The sequence below is a fragment of the Aspergillus brasiliensis genome (assembly GCF_001889945.1).
Source record: "Aspergillus brasiliensis CBS 101740 unplaced genomic scaffold ASPBRscaffold_1, whole genome shotgun sequence".
Taxonomy (NCBI): Eukaryota; Fungi; Ascomycota; class Eurotiomycetes; order Eurotiales; family Aspergillaceae; genus Aspergillus; species Aspergillus brasiliensis.
Window position 1 is genome coordinate 2,184,163 of NW_027137442.1, and position 19,221 is coordinate 2,203,383.

A 19,221-nucleotide genomic window follows, 5' to 3' on the forward strand; every position below is an offset into this window, starting at 1 on the left:
GATCACAGGCCGAGCGATCGCAGACTGGGAGATCCCAAGCCCGCCCCACGGAGCTTCCACTCCATCCGACCTCACCATCCCCTCACTGTCCGGACAGCCCGATGAGTGTCGCGATCCAAGCACAAAGGTGGTAAAATGGGTTTCACGGATAAGGAGATGATACTCGGGCAAGGCCTTCTACGGCTCCCCTCTGCACACAACTATCGATATGGATTCAATGCAGAGCAAGACCTACTTGAGCTGCTCTTCCACTCTTTAACCGGCTTCAACGAGGAATATCTCCGACTACTCTTCCCCAAGGGGCCCCCGAAAGGAATTTGGAAACTAGCGGAAGCTCAGGGAGCGGAAGAAGGAGCAGAATATACCGAAGCGGCGCGGGGCAAGCGATGTGGTCACATTTTCAGGGCTGGCGAGGCTACCTATCGGTGTATCACCTGCGCTGCGGACGATACCTGCGTGCTCTGTAGTCGCTGTTTCGATGCTTCTGATCACACTGGCCACCAGTACCAGATTTCTTTGTCTTCGGGAAACTGCGGCTGCTGTGACTGTGGAGATGAGGAGGCATGGCGACTACCGCTGTTCTGTGCTATCCATACCGACAGTGAGGATAAGAAGGGCAAGCAACGGGCTCAGACTCAGCTTCCGCCAGATTTGGTCGATAGCATTAGAACGACCATCTGCGGCGTGCTGGATTATTTCTGCGATGTCATTTCTTGTTCTCCTGAGCAGTTGCGGCTCCCGAAAACTGAGGAGGGGATCAGGCAGGATGAGGAGGCGTCCCGGCTACGTCCCGGCTGGTATGGTGATGGCGATCTACCGGAGGATGAGCCGGAGTTTGCTCTTGCTCTTTGGAACGATGAGAAGCATACTATCCGGGATGTTGCTCATCAGGTCAGCCGAGCTTGTCGGGAACGGGATCGTTTTGGCAACGATAGGGCCCATGAGACGAATGATATTGGGAGGAGTGTAGTCAAATACTCCAAGGATCTGCAGAGGTTGCTGGCCGTGTCGAAAATCATCGAGCAGATTAAAGTCACGGTTACAATCCGGTCTGCCCGCGACACGTTCCGTGAGCAAATGTGCGGGACTATTGTCGAGTGGCTTGCAGATATATCTGGGTGCAGTATCATGGACGATAACGAGATTTTGCGCCACACCATCTGTGAGGCATTGCTTAGTCCATGGCAACAACGCAGCAATGCTGCTAATGCCGATATCGGGATGAAGGGCATTGATGACCATCAAAGGACTGAAAATGCCCCGTACCGCACGGTCATGCTCACGGTGTCCCCACAGGGACAAGTGGTTTTGGCTGCAGACGATGATGATGATGATGATGACGAGGACATCGATAATGATAATGAACAAGTTGTTGATGGGGATGGAGACGAAGAATTTGTTGAGACTCATGATGATGCTGACGACGAAGATGATGATATGGAAACGATGCAAATGGAGGTTAATCGACTTCGTGAACAAGTTGCACTTGATGATGACGAAGATATGGTGATGGCCAACGCGGATGACGCTCTCGAGATGGCTCAAACCATTATTGCATTGGCTCAGCGGTCTGAGTCCCCCAGCGCAGAGCAACGACAGGAACAACAAGAGCAGCCAGCCTCAGAGAACCAAGAACCGCCGCAATCTCCAGAGCGCGAGCCTAGCTCAAACGAGGCATGCCAACTCCCTCCCATGTCCTATGTTGCCATCCCCAAGACTCCGTCCGGCGTGGTGAAACCTTCTCCTGCAAAGACCCCCAGTCACTGGCAAGTTCGGCCTTCCGTTCCGGCCTTTGGGGAGCATGTGCCTCCTTATGAGGATCTCTGGCAGCGCACACGGCTGGACTGGATGATTTTGTTCGATCTCCGATTGTGGAAGAAGACCCGTACTGATTTGCGCGATCTTTACATTGGTACCGTGGTCAATGTTCCTCAGTTCAAGCGAATCATGGGTCTTCGCCTGTCGGCTCTATATACGGCGCTCGCGCAATTGTACCTTATTGCAGACCGAGAACCGGATCATTCGATTGTCAACCTTTCCCTCCAGCTTCTCACAACGCCCTCTATTACCGAGGAAATCGTGCTGCGCGGAAACTTCCTCACCAAAGTCATGGCCATTCTGTATACCTTCCTGACTACGCGTCAAGTTGGTGAGCCTTACGAAGTAAACCCGAACGCAACTCTGGCTTTCGATGCTGGTTCCGTGACCAACAGACGTCTCTACCATTTCTTCCTTGATCTGCGATACCTCCTGCAGTCTGAATACGTACAAAACCGCGTACGGAGTGAAGAACCTTATCTTGCTCAATTCCTGGACCTCGTCAAGCTTTCCCAGGGTATCTGTCCCAACGTACGTGCTGTGGGGGAGCATGTCGAGTACGAGACCGACGCCTGGATCAGTGCCTCGATTCTCATGCGGGAGATCAATCGGCTCTGCCGTCAGTTCTGCGAGGCATTCCGCAACCCCGAGGTTGATGGTGGCGTGAAATTATTGCGAGCAATCCGGACAGCAACCATCTCTGCAATGGTTCATTCTACGGGAGTTGAGCGCAAGAGATTCGACCAGGCGGAGATCAAGGAGTATGTGCGGTTTAAGACTCTACCTCCCCTTGACTTCGAAGTCGATCAGCAACGAGTTCCCCGTTACCGTGTGGTAGACTTCGTTGTTGAGCGTGGCTACATGAGTTTCCACCACGCACTGCACTATACACTGTCGTGGCTGCTGGAATGTGGCCGCAATGTGAGCAGTGCTCTGATGCGGGATGTGCTCATGAGTGCTGCACATGCTGCAAACGAGAAATACGTCCATGATAGTCAACTGACGTCTGAAGACCTGCTCCTCTGCATGTTTGATTATCCTCTCAGGGTCTGCGCCTGGCTCGCGCAGATGAAAGCGGGCATGTGGGTGCGTAACGGTCTCAGTCTTCGGCATCAGATGTCGCAGTACCGTGGTGTATCGTCTCGCGACTTTGCCTATTATCGCGATATCTTCCTCCTGCAAACTGCGCTGGTGACCTGTGACCCGAGCCGGGTGCTTGCGTCTATCGCAGACCGGTTCGGCATGATGGACTGGATGACCAGGGACTATATGCCACGCCCCGGCTACGAAGACAACCAAATAATTGACGTGGCCGAGGAGTTCGTCCATCTGCTGGTCATTCTACTCACGGACCGGACTTCCCTCACTGCCGTTGACGACAGCGAAGCCGCAACGCGCGAGAACATGAGCCGCGATATCGCTCATGTTCTGTGCTTCAAGCCGCTCTCCTTCTCGGACTTGTCGACACGCCTCAGTGACAAGTTGCTTGACTCGGACATGTTTCAGGAGGTTTTGGACGACGTTGCGGGATTCCGTCCTCCTGAAGGCTTGAACGATACCGGAACCTTCGAACTAAAGCCGGAGTATCTTGATCTGATTGATCCGTATAGTGCTCACTACAGCAAGAACCAGCGAGATGAAGCAGAGAGCATCTACAAGGAGTGGGTGGCCAAGAAATCTGGAAAGAAGGCATCGGACATTGTGTTCGAGCCGAAGCTGCGGCCTATCACTTCTGGCGCGTACTCGGAACTTCCTAAGTTCACAAGAACGCTGGTATTTGCTCAAATCGTACACCACTGCCTGGACTACGTGGTCTCCTCGAAAGAGCGTACTCCCAACATCCCGCCTACCCGTGTGGAGACCTTCCTTCAGGTTGTCCTTCACCTCATCCTTGCGGCGTCGCTTGAAGATAGTAGCGAGGAAGATGAGATGTCGGATGGATTCTCAGCATCATTCGTGTCACACGCACTAAACAAGGCCAAGGATACTACTCTGGCTGGCTCATTGACTATTGTTGGCCTCCTGGAGAAGATCTCCGTCATGAGTGAATTCTCCGCCTGCGGGCCCAAGATCCGTCACATTTTAAAGAGGCTCTGGCAGAAACGCCCTCAGGCCTACGCCTCCGCCACTGCTTCTCTTAAGTTCCCGTTCGATCGAGTCGACACAAGCTCCCCTGCCATTGACCCAGACAATGAGAAGGAAATGAAGAAGAAGCAGGCTCTTGAAAGACAAGCGAGGGTTATGGCTCAATTCCAGCAACAACAACAGAACTTCCTTAACAGCCAAGGCGCAATTGACTGGGGAGAGGAGGACTTTAGTGACCTTGAGTCTGAAACCGAGACTGCTCCCGAGACTAAACTGTGGAAGTACCCCAGTGGTACTTGCATTCTTTGTCAGGAAGAAACAAATGACTCGCGACTCTACGGCACGTTCGCCTTGATCCAGGACAGCAGCATCACACGATTGACAAACATCAATGATGCCGACTGGATCAGGGAAGTGATCAGGACACCGGCGAGCTTGGATAAATCTGCGGAGCACATTCGACCCTTTGGAGTCGCAGGGGAGAACCGCACGACGGTTCGCCGACTAGACTCTACTGGTGGTGAAGTGATCAGCGAGAAGATTGGATTGAGTAAAGGATTCAAGGCCACGCACACCCTTCGTGGACCGGTCACCACCGGTTGTGGGCATATTATGCACTACTCCTGTTTCGAAGCCTACTACGTCGCTACTCAGCGCCGCCACTCGCAACAGATCGCACGGAACCACCCTGAGCGTCTGATGAGCAAGGAATTCGTCTGTCCATTGTGCAAGGCTTTGGGCAATGCCTTCCTTCCTATCATCTGGAAGGGCAAGGAGGAATCCTACCCCGGGGCTCTGAACACTTCTGCACCGTTTGATGATTTCATCAATACTGAGTTGAAGTCCGTCCTCTCGCAACCGCACAATTACGCGGTGCTTGCGGAGAACAGCAACATGCAGCTACAGCCTTACCGGGATCTGTTCACCAACTACCTGTCGAAGACGTTGGTCCCTCCACTGGCAACTAAGATTGACCAGCTCATGGCGATGCAGCCGTCGTCTATGCCCGCAAAGGCTCAGTTTATACCAGCACCGAGGATACCGATGCCTGGCCTCTTCCCATCACAGGACGAAAGCTCGACTGTGAGCCCGCTACAAGAAAATTCTGCCCATGGTGAAAGCCCAATGTCTGTGCTCGTGCAGATCTACAAGCGACTGAAGCAGACTATCCGAATGAACCATATCCCATCCACCTTCAATTCACACCCGGATACCTTCGATACCAATGAACTGCTGCACACTGATTCCTTGTTCCAGAGTTTTGGCTTCAGCATTGCTGCTACTGAAATTTCTCAGCGCGGTGTTGAATCTGAGCCAGGGACGACTTTGTTGGATAAGATCCCTCAGCTGACTCTGACGCACCTCCGAGTCTTGGCTGAAAGTGCCTTGTCTTACGCTGCTGTTGGGTGCGTATACAACGCTAATGGCCCTCACGTCCAGAACAGTGGGGACGAGTTCCAAGAGCTGCATCGCCAGAAAATATGTCAGCTCTTTATCGGCCATCCCTGCTTGAGTGGCAGTGCACTGGTGAACGACATGCGTGAGATTGAACCGCTACTGGCTAAGGATACATTCGTATTTCTGGCCGAGTGTTCTCTGTCCCTCTTGCCGGTGCTGCAAGTTGACATTCGCCACTTGATTCATGTGTGCTACGTGGCAGAAATTGTCAAGGTTGCAGCCACCTATATCCTTTGCCCGAAGGGTCTGAAGGAGGAGCTGGCGAAGCATGGCGACGACCAGTATCTGTCCGATCTGGGTCAGACAGATCCGCGATACGAAGCGAGCCGCCACTTCTTCCACTCGATCGTCGCCGAGCTGAAGTCTAACTCCGTAGGCCACGCGATGGGATCATCGTTCCCTGCTGAGACCGGCTACGTCAAGGACGGCATGGATAGTGCAACCCCGGATGTTGTGATCTCGTTGAGACGTCTCATCTCCAGCTACGCGTTGACCTTCCTGCGCAAGGCGGTCATCCTGCTCCATGTCCAGCACGGCGTTGAGTTCCAGAACACCGGTTCTCACGATGTGAATGCGTCCGAGCTGGACCGCCTAACCAATATCCTTCGCCTGCCGTCTGTTGATGAAATCTTTGCATCGATCAACCCAGCTCGGGAGAGTGGCAAGCCGTTGGATGCCGTGATCTCCGGATGGATCTTCCACTGGAATGCAACTCGGTCGGGCGTCCGGATGGGCGACCTGAAGCTGTGGCCTAGCCTTCCCCACCCGGCCATCTTTGAGCTGGTCGGACTCCCCAAGTACTACGACAGTCTGATTGAAGAGGCCAACCGACGGCGGTGCCCCAAGTCGAAGAAGGAGCTGAGCGATCCCAGCATTTGTCTTTTCTGCGGAGATATCTTCTGCTCGCAGGCGGTGTGCTGCATGGAGAACAAGCTGGGTGGATGCAACCAGCACGTTGCAAAGTAAGTTCAATCCCACTGTCCCTCTTCAGAAGTATCTGGTAAAAGTTTTCTAACAACCTGTAGATGTGGCAAGAACATCGGTTTGTTCATCAACATCCGCAAGTGCACGGTTCTCTATCTGCACAACCACAATGGATCATGGCACTACGCACCCTACCTTGACCGACACGGCGAGGTCGATCCGGGTCTCCGGCGCAACCGCCAGCTGATCCTTAACCAGAAGCGCTACGACCGACTGCTTCGGGACGTGTGGTTGTCGCACAGTATTCCAGCCACCATTAGTCGGAAATTGGAGGCGGACATCAACAACGGCGGATGGGAGACGATCTAGAGAGTAGTGGTCCGGGGAAGTTATCGTGTTCCGTGTTCAGCATTGTTGTGTTGTGTTGTGTCCTGACCTTGGCTTGATGACCCGTGCCAAAAGGCCCTGATGATTTTGATGGGATTGTTTTCTTCTTGAAGATAATTTACATATATAGTATCTACGATGCAGCGGTGTTTCGTCTTGTTGATGGTGGTTGATACTATATACTCTAGGATGCTCTGGTCGATGCTGTCTGCAGTATCTAATAGTTGTTTTCAGTGTGAACCTCTAATCTGAATCGTGATTTGTCCTATTCATCTGCACACTTAAACAGGTATAGATCTACATGTAGTAGGCCTCGAACTGAAACCAGATCAGTCGGATGGCTCACAGGGAGCTGCTGTGGTTTTTGGTGATGTGCTGAGACAAATTAAGCTTTCGCTACGACCATAGCTTATTACACAGTAGACTAATGCATGATAGTTTATGATGGCTTGCTTCATGGCTTCATGGCTCCCATTGTCTCCATCGCACAATCAATCATCCTCCCCTGTAACTATTCTAGTAGACTAGCCAGCGAGCGAGCACCGACGGATCCTATCTTGGTGGGCTCCAGTCAGCGAATCGGGGTGAAGCCAATTTGCATTGCACATCCAAGAAGTGTATGATCGTCACCCTCCATGACTTCACACGGTTGCTGCATCGGTTCACCGGGTCGAACTTAGCCGGGCAAGATCGGAGCGATTTGCTGGATCCCTCACGGATCACAGAGCTCCAGCTCCACGAAGGAAAGCAGGATGCAATCCCCGCACATCGGAGAATTTCACGCAATTTAACATTAACCAAGCAATTGGCAGCTGTCATCTCCATTACGTACCGTGTCTCTCACCTCCTTCCCGTGACTCACTAAGTATTTATACCTCCCCTCCCCCCTCCCCCGCTTCTTCCTCTTCTTCCTTCTCTCTTTCCTTCTTCCATCATCTCAACAACCATCATCTACTACTATCTACTTCCTGTCAAGTCTTCATCGACTTTCATCACAAGTCATCCTCTCCCATGTTTGTATTACCTGTAGAGTCCATACTAACCTCTTACTAGAAATCCTCGTCCAATGTAATTCCACCTGCGTTGACCCCCTCCCCAGGGGGTCTCGTCTCAATACTTCATACGATGGAAGTCATGCAATGTCTTTGGCTGGACTCTCTCAATGATCAGGTATCTCAGGTAACTTCTGGGGCGTGGACCGGTGTTCGTTCCTATCCGGTGATAGCGTAGCATTGCTAGCATTGCTGCCTGTCACCGGCTCTGGGTTCGTTCTGAGATTATACGGTTAAACTTGATCTGGATAATACCAGCGAAAGGATCATGCCTTCCCTCGTTTCCCCCCGCTTGATGGAATGGCTAACAATTCCCAGTCCCGACAACCACCTCCTTAAAGCAACATGTCTCCCCCAGCTGCTATCTTTGAGCCCACCGTGGTCCCCACTGGCATCAAGTCCAACGTGGTGGTACCGGAGTCCGCTCCCGTCACTGGCGCGTCCCAGACCAAGCTGCTTGACCACTTCGCTGGCAAGTGGGACAACTTCAAGTTCGCTCCCATCCGTGAGAGCCAGGTCTCGCGTGCTATGACCCGACGCTACTTCCAGGACCTGGACAAGTACGCTGAGAGTGACATTGTCATTGTCGGTGCTGGCTCCTGCGGTTTGAGTACCGCATATGTTCTGGCCAAGGCCCGTCCGGACTTGAAGATTGCCATTGTCGAGGCCAATGTCTCTCCTGGTTCGTTCTCCGGGACAAGTCCCACATAGTAACCCAGCTGGGCCAACTTACTGACTCGTCGTAGGTGGTGGTGCTTGGCTTGGAGGCCAGCTCTTCTCCGCCATGGTCATGCGTCGTCCCGCCGAGGTCTTCCTGAACGAGCTGGGCGTGCCCTACGAGGAAGACGTTGCGAACCCCAACTACGTTGTGGTCAAGCACGCCTCGCTGTTCACCTCGACCTTGCTGTCAAAGGTCCTCGCCTTCCCCAACGTCAAGCTCTTCAACGCCACCAGCGTGGAGGACCTGATCACTCGCCCCGCGGCCAACGGCGACCCCAAGGAAACCCGTATTGCCGGTGTGGTCGTGAACTGGACTCTGGTTACCCTCCACCACGACGACCACTCCTGCATGGACCCCAACACCATCAATGCTCCCGTGATCATCAGTACTACCGGCCACGACGGTCCTTTTGGTGCCTTCTGCGCTAAGAGACTCGTTTCCATGAACAGCGTCGACAAGCTGGGCGGTATGCGCGGCTTGGACATGAACTCGGCCGAGGACGCCATCGTCAAGAACACCCGTGAGGTCACCAAGGGTTTGATCATCGGTGGTATGGAGCTGTCGGAGATCGATGGCTTCAACCGTATGGGTCCTACTTTTGGTGCTATGGTCCTCAGTGGTGTCAAGGCTGCCGAGGAGGCACTGCAGATCTTTGATGAGCGTCAGCGTGAATGCGCTGAGTAAGTGTCTCAGTCAAAATACTAAGTGTGATCGATCACATTGGATCTTTTTCACTCGTTATGCGATGTTTTGATGTGGGAGATCCTGCACGTGGTGACTAAATTGCAACACACGAGGATCATGACGTCGCTGGCTAGTTAACGACACTCTTTATGATCACAATATGACTTTATAACTGTCTCCCATTCGTTCAAGTAATCGTAATACTAGACATACGTAAACAGAAGCCAATACCCTAATAGATGATAACATGCATAAGACGCAAATGTGGAGCAAGCCACAGAATGCCAGACTTCACAAAGAGAAAGTACTACCCGGCCTACCTTACAGTGCCAGCCAGTAAAACATATACATTCCTTTTCCATCCATCCAACGGCTCACATGTACATACTATACATATACAGACAGAAACAAGTAATGTCATCCAATTCCCCCGGAAAAGAAGCAAAGCGAATCACTTCTACTCCACCTTCTCCCCCTTCCCCCCCACAGCCTCAGCAATCATCTTCGCATTCCTAACCTCCCACTCAAACTCCTTCAACGCGCGCAACTCACTCGACATAAACAATCCCCCAATCAACCCATCCAAGATCCCCGCCCCAAAACTCAACGTGCTAACCAAGACCAAAATAAACGCTACATAAGGTAGATGGTCGCCTGTCCACCACACTCCAATGAAACAACCAATGGAGATAATCACAGAGGCCAGGAAATGCGCTACGCGCCAGCGACGCTGGGATCGCTCGCGGCGCACGTACGTGTGGATCATGTCGATGATGCGGTCATAGGTATCGGGTGTGAGGGCGGTGTTGGGGGCTGGGGATTGGTGGATTGGTGTTGTGGTGTTGTCATCGTCGTAGTCGACTTTCTCTGACGGGGTGCGGGTGATTACGGCCTCGACGGCGAAGTGATCGCTCAGGGAGCAGCGGAGGGTGGGGTGTCGCTCTGTCATTGAGATTCGGGTTGATTCGACGGACCAGCGCGGTGCTGGATATAAAGGGGGGTAGTTGCCGTCTCCGACGAAGATGTAGTCGAGACGTTTGCCTTTGGGGCATGGGGCATCTTTATCGACCACGATGTCCTGGCCTTTCTCGAGACGCTTTTGGTCCTCTTTGGACCAGCGCCAGGTATTGAATTTTCCGTCGCAGGTGGCGCCGTTCTCAATGAGGTTGTACTCCGCTGAAGGTACGGGCTTACCCCGTTTCTGCTCAACGGGGTCAATGGCCGCCCCGACCGACGAATCCGGATGCAGGACCTGCCATGCATCCCGGACGGGGCTGTGCGCCTGGATCAGTTGATGCGCGAACGAAGACGGCAGCATGTTGAAGTCGCCCAGACCGATGACCAGATGTCCGCGCTCCGCAGCCCCGCGCATTAATTTCGCGATTTCCCACGCTTGCGCCGTTCGATGACAGATGTACGAATCGTTGGGTTCTCGCTCGTAGGGGGCGTGAAGATGCGTGCAGAACACCTCAGCGACATCTTGGACTCCGGGTCCGAAACGGATGCGCGCACATGCCACACCTTTCCCGACGTACCAGTCGCCGCGGAAGAAGGCCGTAGGACGTCCGTTGAGCGGGTAGGCGAACATGCTACTTTCTTCAATGGGCCATTTCGAGAGGATGGCGAGACCAGCGCCCCAGATACCGCCGAAGTAGAACTTGCCGTAAGGGAGGATGTGACGGGTTTGCTGACGGATGGATTCGTAGTCTTGTTGTGTCCAGCATTCTTGAAGACCGACGATCTCAGGGGGCGGGGAGGAAATGGCGAGCTGACGGCCAATTTCAGCGAGACGGGTGTGTCGGTGTTTGGCGATGTATTTGAGACCCCAGCAGTTCAAGGTGAAGATGCGAATGTGAGTGGGGGTGGAGGAGGGGGAGGAAGAGGGGGGATCGGAGATGGTGGACATCGTGGAATGATGGATGGATTGATTAATTGGTTGAATTAGAAGAGCATATCGGAAAGTGCAATAGCAGCGGTAGGAGATGATAGAAGTTGTAATTTAAATGACAAGAACAGGGGATTAAGAGATGATTTAAAGGGGTATCAGGGGGAATATAGATGAAGTGGAGATGAAGCCAAAGAATGAAAAACGATGAAATCATGGCACTCACCGCCTTGAGGAGCATTCTGGGGAAACCATCTCACCGCCTGCCCGAAATCGACTGATTGTCACGAGGGATGAAAGTCGCGGCGATGAAAGAAATCATCGCGAATCGCTGCTTTTCTGCTTTTTCTCCCTCCCTCTCCCTGTTTTCCCACAATTCTCGCGCGCCATTTTTCTGCCTTCTCATGGATGGCTCCATGCATCGCTCCAAGCGCCGTCGCCTTGACACCACTCCCAAGCCCCAGAATGGCTTCATCCATTCGCCCGTAGAATCGTCGTCCGACGAGCTGGCCGCGGGCTCCGACCACGACGAGGCCGAACGCCGCCGCGCCAGCTGGTCCATCCAGAAGGCATATCCCCCACAGCGCCCATATCGCCGCTCGCGCAGCTTCAGCGGCTCCGAGAGCCCCGACGAGCTGGCTGTCGACGCGAAGGAGTACTGGTCGGCGAGGAATCGCGGTCGCAGTCCATCCTCGCCCTCCGAGCCGAGCGCGGAGCCGTCTTCGGAGCGATATCTCGACCACGACCACGACGAGGCGGAAGAAGAGGAGGAAGACGAGGCTCCCGAGCCTGAACTCGACCCCGAAATTGATCCGGAGCAGGAAGACGGCGGCGCCGAGGGCGATGTCGAAGAGACCGCAACTGCCGCCGACGGTGATGTAGCCGTTGATCAGTCGTTTGGCGAACGGTCGCCCACCCCAGTGCCGCAGCCACCACCACCACCGCCCAAACCGGACAAAGTGAATTATCACCAGAAGTATTTACTACGGGGTCATCTTCGAGGAGTGTCGGCAGTACGGTTCTCGCCGGACTCTTCGATGATTGCTAGCGGAGGTGGGTGTCTCCTAAGCTCTCTTTTTTTTTTTTTTTGTTTCCTAAATATTTTTGTATGTACCGATTGGTTTGCTGACGGTGTTATTAGGGGCGGACGGGACCATCAAGGTATGGGATACAGTGACGGGTCGGTTGATTCACACATTCGAGGGTCATCTGGCAGGCATCTCGACTATTTCGTGGAGCCCGGACGGAGCGACCATTGCGTCGGGATCAGACGACAAGACGATTCGCCTATGGAATGTATTGACTGTGGGTTTCACGTTGCAAAACAAGCCTTGGGGTGGTATTTGTTGGGAAACTAATTGATTGCAACAGGGCAAGGCACACCCGATTCCCTTCGTCGGCCACCACAACTACGTCTATCAGATTGCATTCTCACCCAAAGGCAACATTCTCGTGAGCGGATCCTACGATGAAGCGGTATTTCTTTGGGATGTGCGATCAGCCCAAGTGATGCGGTCGCTGCCCGCGCATTCGGACCCGGTCGGGGGCATCGACGTCGTCTGGGACGGCACCCTCATTGCCTCGTGTGCGACGGACGGGCTGATTCGAATCTGGGATACCGCGACGGGCCAGTGTCTGCGAACGCTGGTGCACGAAGACAATCCGCCCGTGACGGCAGTCAAATTCTCCCCGAACGGCAAGTACGTGTTGGCGTGGACGCTGGACGACTGCGTGCGACTGTGGGACTACGTTGAGGGGCGGTGCATCAAGACGTACCAGGGCCACGGCAATGTGAAGTACAGTCTGCAGGGCGGATTCGGGGTATATGGGCAGCGGGGCGGACCGCGGTATGCATTCGTCGTCAGCGGCAGCGAGGACGGAGCAGTGCTGTGCTGGGATGTGGTCAGCAAGCAAGTGCTGCAGCGTCTGGAGGGCCATAATGGGGTAGTGCTGGGAGTGGATACATGCACGCTGGAGGAGACGCGACTGATGGTGAGCTGCGGGTTAGACGGGACCGTGCGGGTGTGGGAGGAGGCGGATGCACAAGCAGAAGCAGTCACCACCATGATCACCACCAATACCACCAATTCTCCTCCCCAAATCAATGGAGATAAAGTGATGAATGGGGACACGGACCTACCGAATGAGGACATGGAAGTCGAGAAAGCAAATGGCGAACCCGAAGCCAACCACGACCACAATCACATTCCGAACCACGACCTTGAGCAACCGAACGGACACAAAGATGACCCGGGACCGGAACCGGAAGACACCGAAATGGGCGACGCCACAGGCCCAGATGGGTGACCTTCAATGTACATTATTATCCAGGAAGCGAAAAAAAAATTACAGAGAACAAAAAAGGGCAGGCTGGCTGGACGGATGGATGGACGGGCGTTCAGGAATGTATAATAGACATGAGAGATGATGAGATACAGTACTTGATACAGTATTCAACTAACCACAACCAAATTATTTATAATATGAATATGAAGAATAAGTGGATGTCCACATACGCAGAGACATCCACTACTACTACCGATCACTTACCTACCTACCTGTCATAACACATACTAGTATCTACTTGAACGAACTTTTTGCCTCCAAACTACTACTAGTAGTACTTCAACGACCTCGTCTAGAAACCCTAAGCAAGATAGACAAATGTAACCGTTAAACTAATTTTGTACTTCGTACTAGCCAAGCCAAACCAAGAACAAGAGAAATAAATTCTAGACAACTTTCATCTCGAGAATCTCTCGCCAAGCTAATTTACCGAGCCATTGGAACAGAAAAAAGGCCCCACTAACGACGGAGTAGTAGTTAGTTAGTTAGTAGTTATCTCACCTCAATCAATCAATTACTTAAAATACACGTACACATCCTCAATCTCCCCCTCTCGAGAAGTGCAGAAGAATAGGGAAAAGGGCCAGCCAGCCAAGCGAGCGCAGACTAAACCCAACCAAGTAAATCTAAATGATAATCGACATGAGCGAAGCCAGATAAAATAGAAACCAAAATAGCAACTCCAGCCAATGAACGCGCCATCTGTTCTGCAATATCCATGGATATTTAGAAGTCAACGGGGAAAAAGAGGAGCAATGACCAATGTTGCTGCTTTCTGGGTCGATGGATCCGTGGAACGGAAGCCAATAGTGTGTTTAGGGGGATGGAGATGTATAGTGGAGAGTTTCAGGTTTGGGTGAATGTGATTACGATCGGTTAGTACAATTTCTTGTCGGGTGGGAAGTTTGTAAAAGGGTTTAATTTGATTTGAATTTTTGTTCTCTGATTCGATTGGAATTGTAATGTACTGAAGTAAGTGGGTGGGTAAAAATGGGTTGTCCATCTCCTTCCTTTCAAAGAGAGATGACATTGAGAATGGTAGAATAGAATAATAAAAAAACAACAACTCAAAAAGGTATCACAAATCAGAAGGATAAAGCAAAAGCAGATTTAATGTGATCAAGGTAGTTTGGTTGTCTATGCAACGTAGACCTTTCCACTCGAGCTCAGCTCCTCCCCGCTAAGCAGATACCCATCTGCACACATGTAATACGCATACCGTCCCACGCCACTCTGGCTGTCCAACCACGGCAAAACTTCGTCGAGGAAGTCCGCCGCTGAACTCTGATCGCCGCTGCCAGACTCGGCGCTGGTGAGGGCGAACTCTGTGACCCAGGTCTCGTCCAGTCCGTTGTCTTCCGCCACCTGCATGGCCTCCTGCACAAAGGATTTGAACTCATCGGCCGAGGTGCCGTACCAGTGGACTGCCAGCACCGACATGTCACACTCGCTGCATTCGGACAGGAAGGACTTCATCCAGCTGAGACCCTCGCCTTCCGTGGTGCTGCTGGTCACGGCTGGGGTGACGAGCTTAGCCTTGCCAGAGTAAGGAGTGATGTATTTCTTGTAGGAGCTGGCGGCCTCGGAAGCGGTCATCGAGGCTTGGGAGGAGGCGTCGGGCTCGTTGAATCCCATGATGTAATTGCTACCACTGTTGAGGGCAGTCTCGATGGCGGTCAGCCAGCCCCCGAACATCTTGCTGCCCCAGAGCATGGGCACGTATTCGACGTTGCTGGGAAGGCTGCCGTCGGCGTACATGTTCCAGTCGTAGGCCCAGGAGACAGTGCCGTTGCCGGAGGCGCCGGAGCTCAGCGTGTGAACGTTGGAGGCGGTGGTGTAGGCAGCGCCACGCTTGGAGGACGAGCTCCGCTTGGAGGCGACATGGGTGGAGCGGTGCTTGTGGCTGCCATGGCCATGGCCACCATGAGGGATGGCCAGAACAGCGGTGGCCAGGGTGGTGGCGGTCAGAAGGGACTTGAAGGAGACCATTGTGAAATATGTTCTTCGGGGTTTGTTCGGTTTTGTTCGGAGAGAAGTGAGGTGTATGTATAACTTTTGAGAATGAGAATACCGGTTCTCTCAAGGTGCTCTTGCAAAGAGTGTGGATGCTAGACTGCTAAGAGTCAGGCAATATGTTCAAAGAATGAAGGAATGGCTTGACCGTGCACGGCACAGGTGCAAAGAAGGAAAGGCTGGGGAGGTGAGAGAGGAAGATCTAGGTGAGGAAGAGAGATTCGAAGAGGAGACAGGAAGGGGAAGAGGGCGGTTATATAGACGCCCAACAACGGGCAGTGGCAGTTGCAGAACAACTTAGGGCTGGGTGCTTTTTCTAGGCGCCCATTTGGTTCCAGCCAATTAGGTCTCCACAGGGAGGAAGGTTTTATTGCGCTTTGCATGAGCAGAGTCGAACTAGTCACTAGTCGTTGCTTTTTCCATTGTTCGACGACCCCCTCTGAGTGCCTGCGTCGGAGCGTTCCTGACCCCCTGCATCCTCACCGCGACCGACCCATGGAACGTCATCGGGCGGGTACCGTGTGTCGCTCAGGGACAGTGGGACAGAGAATATTGACGCCCATTATTCAGCCCGTGTGCCTGGCAGTTGGCAGTGACTGGACAGCAAGCGTCCGGGGGTAACCCTGCGGTGGTTGTTCCTGCAGTGGTGCGGATACCTGCAGCTGATCGGTCCAGTGGATGTATCCGACTGATTCCCCCTACTTTAATGGAGGTGTATGTCTACCCAACAGCATCATTCCTCTCGTACTTTTGTGCAGTTTTCTCTTTTTTCTCTTTGGACGAAATCACTCTCGATGATCCGGTTCTGTGCTGGGCCATGTCGGCCAACCGCCTGGCAGCGGCCAGACCGCGCCTTTAGGGCAGCACTAGTTTAGTGGCTGTTTAGTTCACCATCTGGCCGGGATGAACGCCCACTGCGCGCCCCCCACTGCAGTCCAGACTCGAAGGCATTCCCCTCGTCTGGGCGCCATGCACTTGTTCCCCTCATGTAATGCCGATAATTTCTATGCCCTAGGAACCACACCGCAACCATAGTTGACCTCTCGTCAAGTGTACCATCCTGCAGCAGTGATGCAGAAACCGTAGACGAGCTACATAGGAAGGGAGATTCTACTGCTTGGCAAATTAGCATATCCCCCTTTCGAAGGGATTCCCTTTCCTTCTACCCAGCCCTTTCTCGGGGGTGGGATATTTTTAACCCGTCTGACGTTTGGGAGTTGCGTGGCGCCAAAGCCACCATTATCATTATCGGGCGGAGAAATGGCTGTAGGCAGCGATCTCCGACGTGTGCCGGGCCTTTATTCGCTGAGTTGTGTTTGTTCCATCAGGGCAATGGCGTCAGGCACGGAATAAGCAAAGAATCGAACGATTAGCCGATTTTTGGGGGGATAGAGTCGATATACTATTGGTCTAAAGTGTAAGCATCACTAGCAGCTAGTGGTGTTGAGGCTTGACGGCTGCGATCCATCCTGGTGTGGCCCTCACTAATGATGGGGATGGTGATGCGTCCCGGCCGTGGAGTGTCTCAGCAGGGAGCTAACAACGGTGGCGCAACGGCATCAGACTCCACCGATCGATCAAGTCGATACTGGGGACATGAGCTGAGGATTGAAAGCACTGAAAGCACTTAGAATTTAGAAGTCAACTAATTGTTGTGCTGAAATTGGGTGTAGATGAGAATCTGACTGTGACTGACTGGCTCGAGTGTGTCGCAGGAATGAAGAAAATCAGTCACATGAAACCAGGCACAACCGAAAAAAAGTATGGGAAGGGGAGGGGAACACATCGATCATTGCATGATTGCAGACAATGAGTGGACTCGATTTCGAGTCTGTCTGACTGTCATTGATCACAACAACTGTGCCGGCACTCCACCCGCGATCAAAAGAAAAGTCGGCGATGAATCACGAGTACTGCGAGACTGCCGAGATCACTTTGAATTACTCTGAAAAATCGCCTGCTACACAGGCAAACAATGCAACACATCAGCTGACAATAATACTTCCATCTTCTGTTCCATACTGAATATTGAATGATACCATACAATGCAATACTCAATTCTCTGTCCAAGTCAACCTTCCTGTCTTCCCCTGCCGATCGACAATCGCCCTCAACCAAGAGAATCAAGCAAAACACATGGCACTACCAATTCATTCCCACGAACTACACTATCATCATAGCCAAACCTAATCGCATTCCCGTCCACCACTGATCTTAACCATCGCCCTCCCTCCACCGCGATTCTCTAACGAACCTCAACTTCCCCGTCACCGCCGATCCACTGCGTTTCAGATTCCCTCCGCTGCACCCAATAATAGCCGCCATTTGGCTGCCTGCTCACCGACTGCCAGGTACCCCCGCTCTGATAGACAGGAACAAGCAACTCACATCCCGGGCATACCACGTACCTTGCAGTGGATCAGCCCGTCACGGCTAGCTATACGTCGGAAATTTCTGCCTACGCCGTACGCACATGCCAGCGTCGTTGCAACGCAGTGCAACGTGGTTGTGGATATCGGCCGTGGACATATCGGAATCCCGCTCCTCACCGATGGAAAACGAAGTACTGTAGGCAATAGCAGGTCGACATATCACCGGAAGTCGACGGAAAGCCTGCAGCTCATTGTATTGGTAACCCCTTGCCAAACATGTTCATCCCGATTGAAGCGGGGTCACAAGGTAAGGATTTAGTGCAAGTCACTCCAAAATCCATTAGTTGGGCACTATTGAGCACCAATATTGAAGCCGTTGGAGCACTTTGTAAGGCATCCACTGACTTGCAAACTTGTCGGATCCTATTACGATACCATGGTAGAGTGTGCATACGATCTTGAACCACTACCCAACTTGCACGTCATTTGCTAGAGAGAACAGTATCAAAGGGACGCCTAGTTCTAAGAATCTGTAATGAAGGCAGCTAACTCCGCATGCGTGGGGTCTGTCTACCCATTATTGAAGTTATATCTCGCCTGAGGAGTTCTGGCCAGACCGCTTACCCCCGGGTAGTTTCCCTACGGTACCATTGAGAAGCCTGCTATCGGGCTTCGGAGGGCCGTTACACGGCAGCAACGGTCCTCCACCGGCATACCATAACCATGACTCATATACGGTTTTTAGGGAGGGAGCCAGTGTGTTCAAGCGTCCATACCAGTAAGCTCTACGCTTCTAACGTCTTGCATGCCTAGTTTGGACAAACACCTCATTCTACAGCGCGCGGTGTAGTTCCAAGAGTTATTTGCGAATCTTTGAGAGAAATCTCCTCGCATTGTTGGTGATTTCGACCAGGAATCTATCAGTAGCCTACTCCATCTGTTAGGCAGCGACGCATAGTAGATATACATGATGAGGAAACATCTGTACTCACATCCTAGAGAGTCTGGCATCGGGGACAAGCCTAGAACTGTCTGAGTCCAACTTGGTTAGATTCGGTGACCATAATTAACGGACGTATTATTTAAAATGTCTAGACTCCAGTCGTGTATCCAGGAGCATTTAGCCACGATGGTACAAATGAGTCGACCACATGGAGTATGAAGATGGCATATTGGACAGATTGGTAGTGGCCTAGCTAAGGGGCTGGACTCGTGCTATTGGTATCATGCCATAATAAGCAGTCTCCCCATGAACCTCCCCACATCTTCCGGAAAATGCCATGAGGTATGGTGAGTGGGACATTGTAGCGACGGTAACTTCGGCAGAGTTTCGCCACAACAATATCTGTACTGTGTCCCATCTTTCGATCTTGGAAAGTAACTGTGCCTACTGCTAGTGCTCTAAGTGGCAAGAGGATAGCAGAACAAGGATTCCAAGAGCCATTATTTTCTTCACTGACTTTTGGGGACACTGTC

General features: G+C 52.5%; 5 protein-coding genes across 5 annotated transcripts; 3 read left to right on the top strand and 2 right to left on the bottom strand.

Annotated features, from left to right (window-relative positions):
- Positions 1-135: 135 nt before the first annotated feature.
- On the top strand, positions 136-6,654 carry ASPBRDRAFT_112835 (putative ubiquitin-protein ligase E3 component (UBR1); the record flags this gene model as incomplete). The annotated part of the gene is made up of 2 exons (XM_067616695.1): positions 136-6,323; positions 6,387-6,654. 2 exons carry the CDS (start codon positions 136-138, stop codon positions 6,652-6,654), a joined length of 6,456 nt encoding a protein of 2,151 aa, XP_067484817.1.
- A 1,415-nt stretch (positions 6,655-8,069) lies between these two features.
- thiA (thiamine thiazole synthase) lies at positions 8,070-9,129 on the top strand (the record flags this gene model as incomplete). Its single annotated transcript, XM_067616644.1, has 2 exons — positions 8,070-8,406; positions 8,471-9,129. The coding sequence occupies 2 exons, from the start codon at positions 8,070-8,072 to the stop codon at positions 9,127-9,129; spliced, it is 996 nt and encodes a 331-aa protein (XP_067484818.1).
- A 176-nt stretch (positions 9,130-9,305) lies between these two features.
- On the bottom strand, positions 9,306-11,167 carry ASPBRDRAFT_36779 (inositol phosphosphingolipid phospholipase). Its single transcript, XM_067623579.1, has one exon. It carries the CDS (start codon positions 11,033-11,035, stop codon positions 9,587-9,589), a length of 1,449 nt encoding a protein of 482 aa, XP_067484819.1. The 5' UTR covers positions 11,036-11,167; the 3' UTR covers positions 9,306-9,586.
- Positions 11,168-11,372: 205 nt separating this feature from the next.
- ASPBRDRAFT_36780 (WD40 repeat domain-containing protein) lies at positions 11,373-13,555 on the top strand. The gene is made up of 3 exons (XM_067623580.1): positions 11,373-12,067; positions 12,156-12,319; positions 12,386-13,555. Exons 1-3 carry the CDS (start codon positions 11,419-11,421, stop codon positions 13,319-13,321), a joined length of 1,749 nt encoding a protein of 582 aa, XP_067484820.1. The 5' UTR covers positions 11,373-11,418; the 3' UTR covers positions 13,322-13,555.
- A 942-nt stretch (positions 13,556-14,497) lies between these two features.
- ASPBRDRAFT_50437 (glycoside hydrolase family 128 protein) lies at positions 14,498-15,349 on the bottom strand (the record flags this gene model as incomplete). The annotated part of the gene is made up of 1 exon (XM_067626539.1): positions 14,498-15,349. One exon carries the CDS (start codon positions 15,347-15,349, stop codon positions 14,498-14,500), a length of 852 nt encoding a protein of 283 aa, XP_067484821.1.
- Between the last annotated feature and the right edge of the window lie 3,872 nt (positions 15,350-19,221).

What these genes read in the sequence shown, in the direction of transcription:
- ASPBRDRAFT_36779 (XM_067623579.1), bottom strand. Translation starts at nt 11,035, where the DNA reads ATGTCCACCATCTCCGATCCCCCCTCTTCCTCCCCCTCCTCCACCCCC.
- ASPBRDRAFT_36780 (XM_067623580.1), top strand. Translation starts at nt 11,419, where the DNA reads ATGGATGGCTCCATGCATCGCTCCAAGCGCCGTCGCCTTGACACCACT. An exon ending in TTCGATGATTGCTAGCGGAG is followed by an intron (nt 12,068 to 12,155) that starts GTGGGTGTCTCC and finishes CGGTGTTATTAG; the next exon opens with GGGCGGACGGGACCATCAAG. An exon ending in GCCTATGGAATGTATTGACT is followed by an intron (nt 12,320 to 12,385) that starts GTGGGTTTCACG and finishes TGATTGCAACAG; the next exon opens with GGCAAGGCACACCCGATTCC.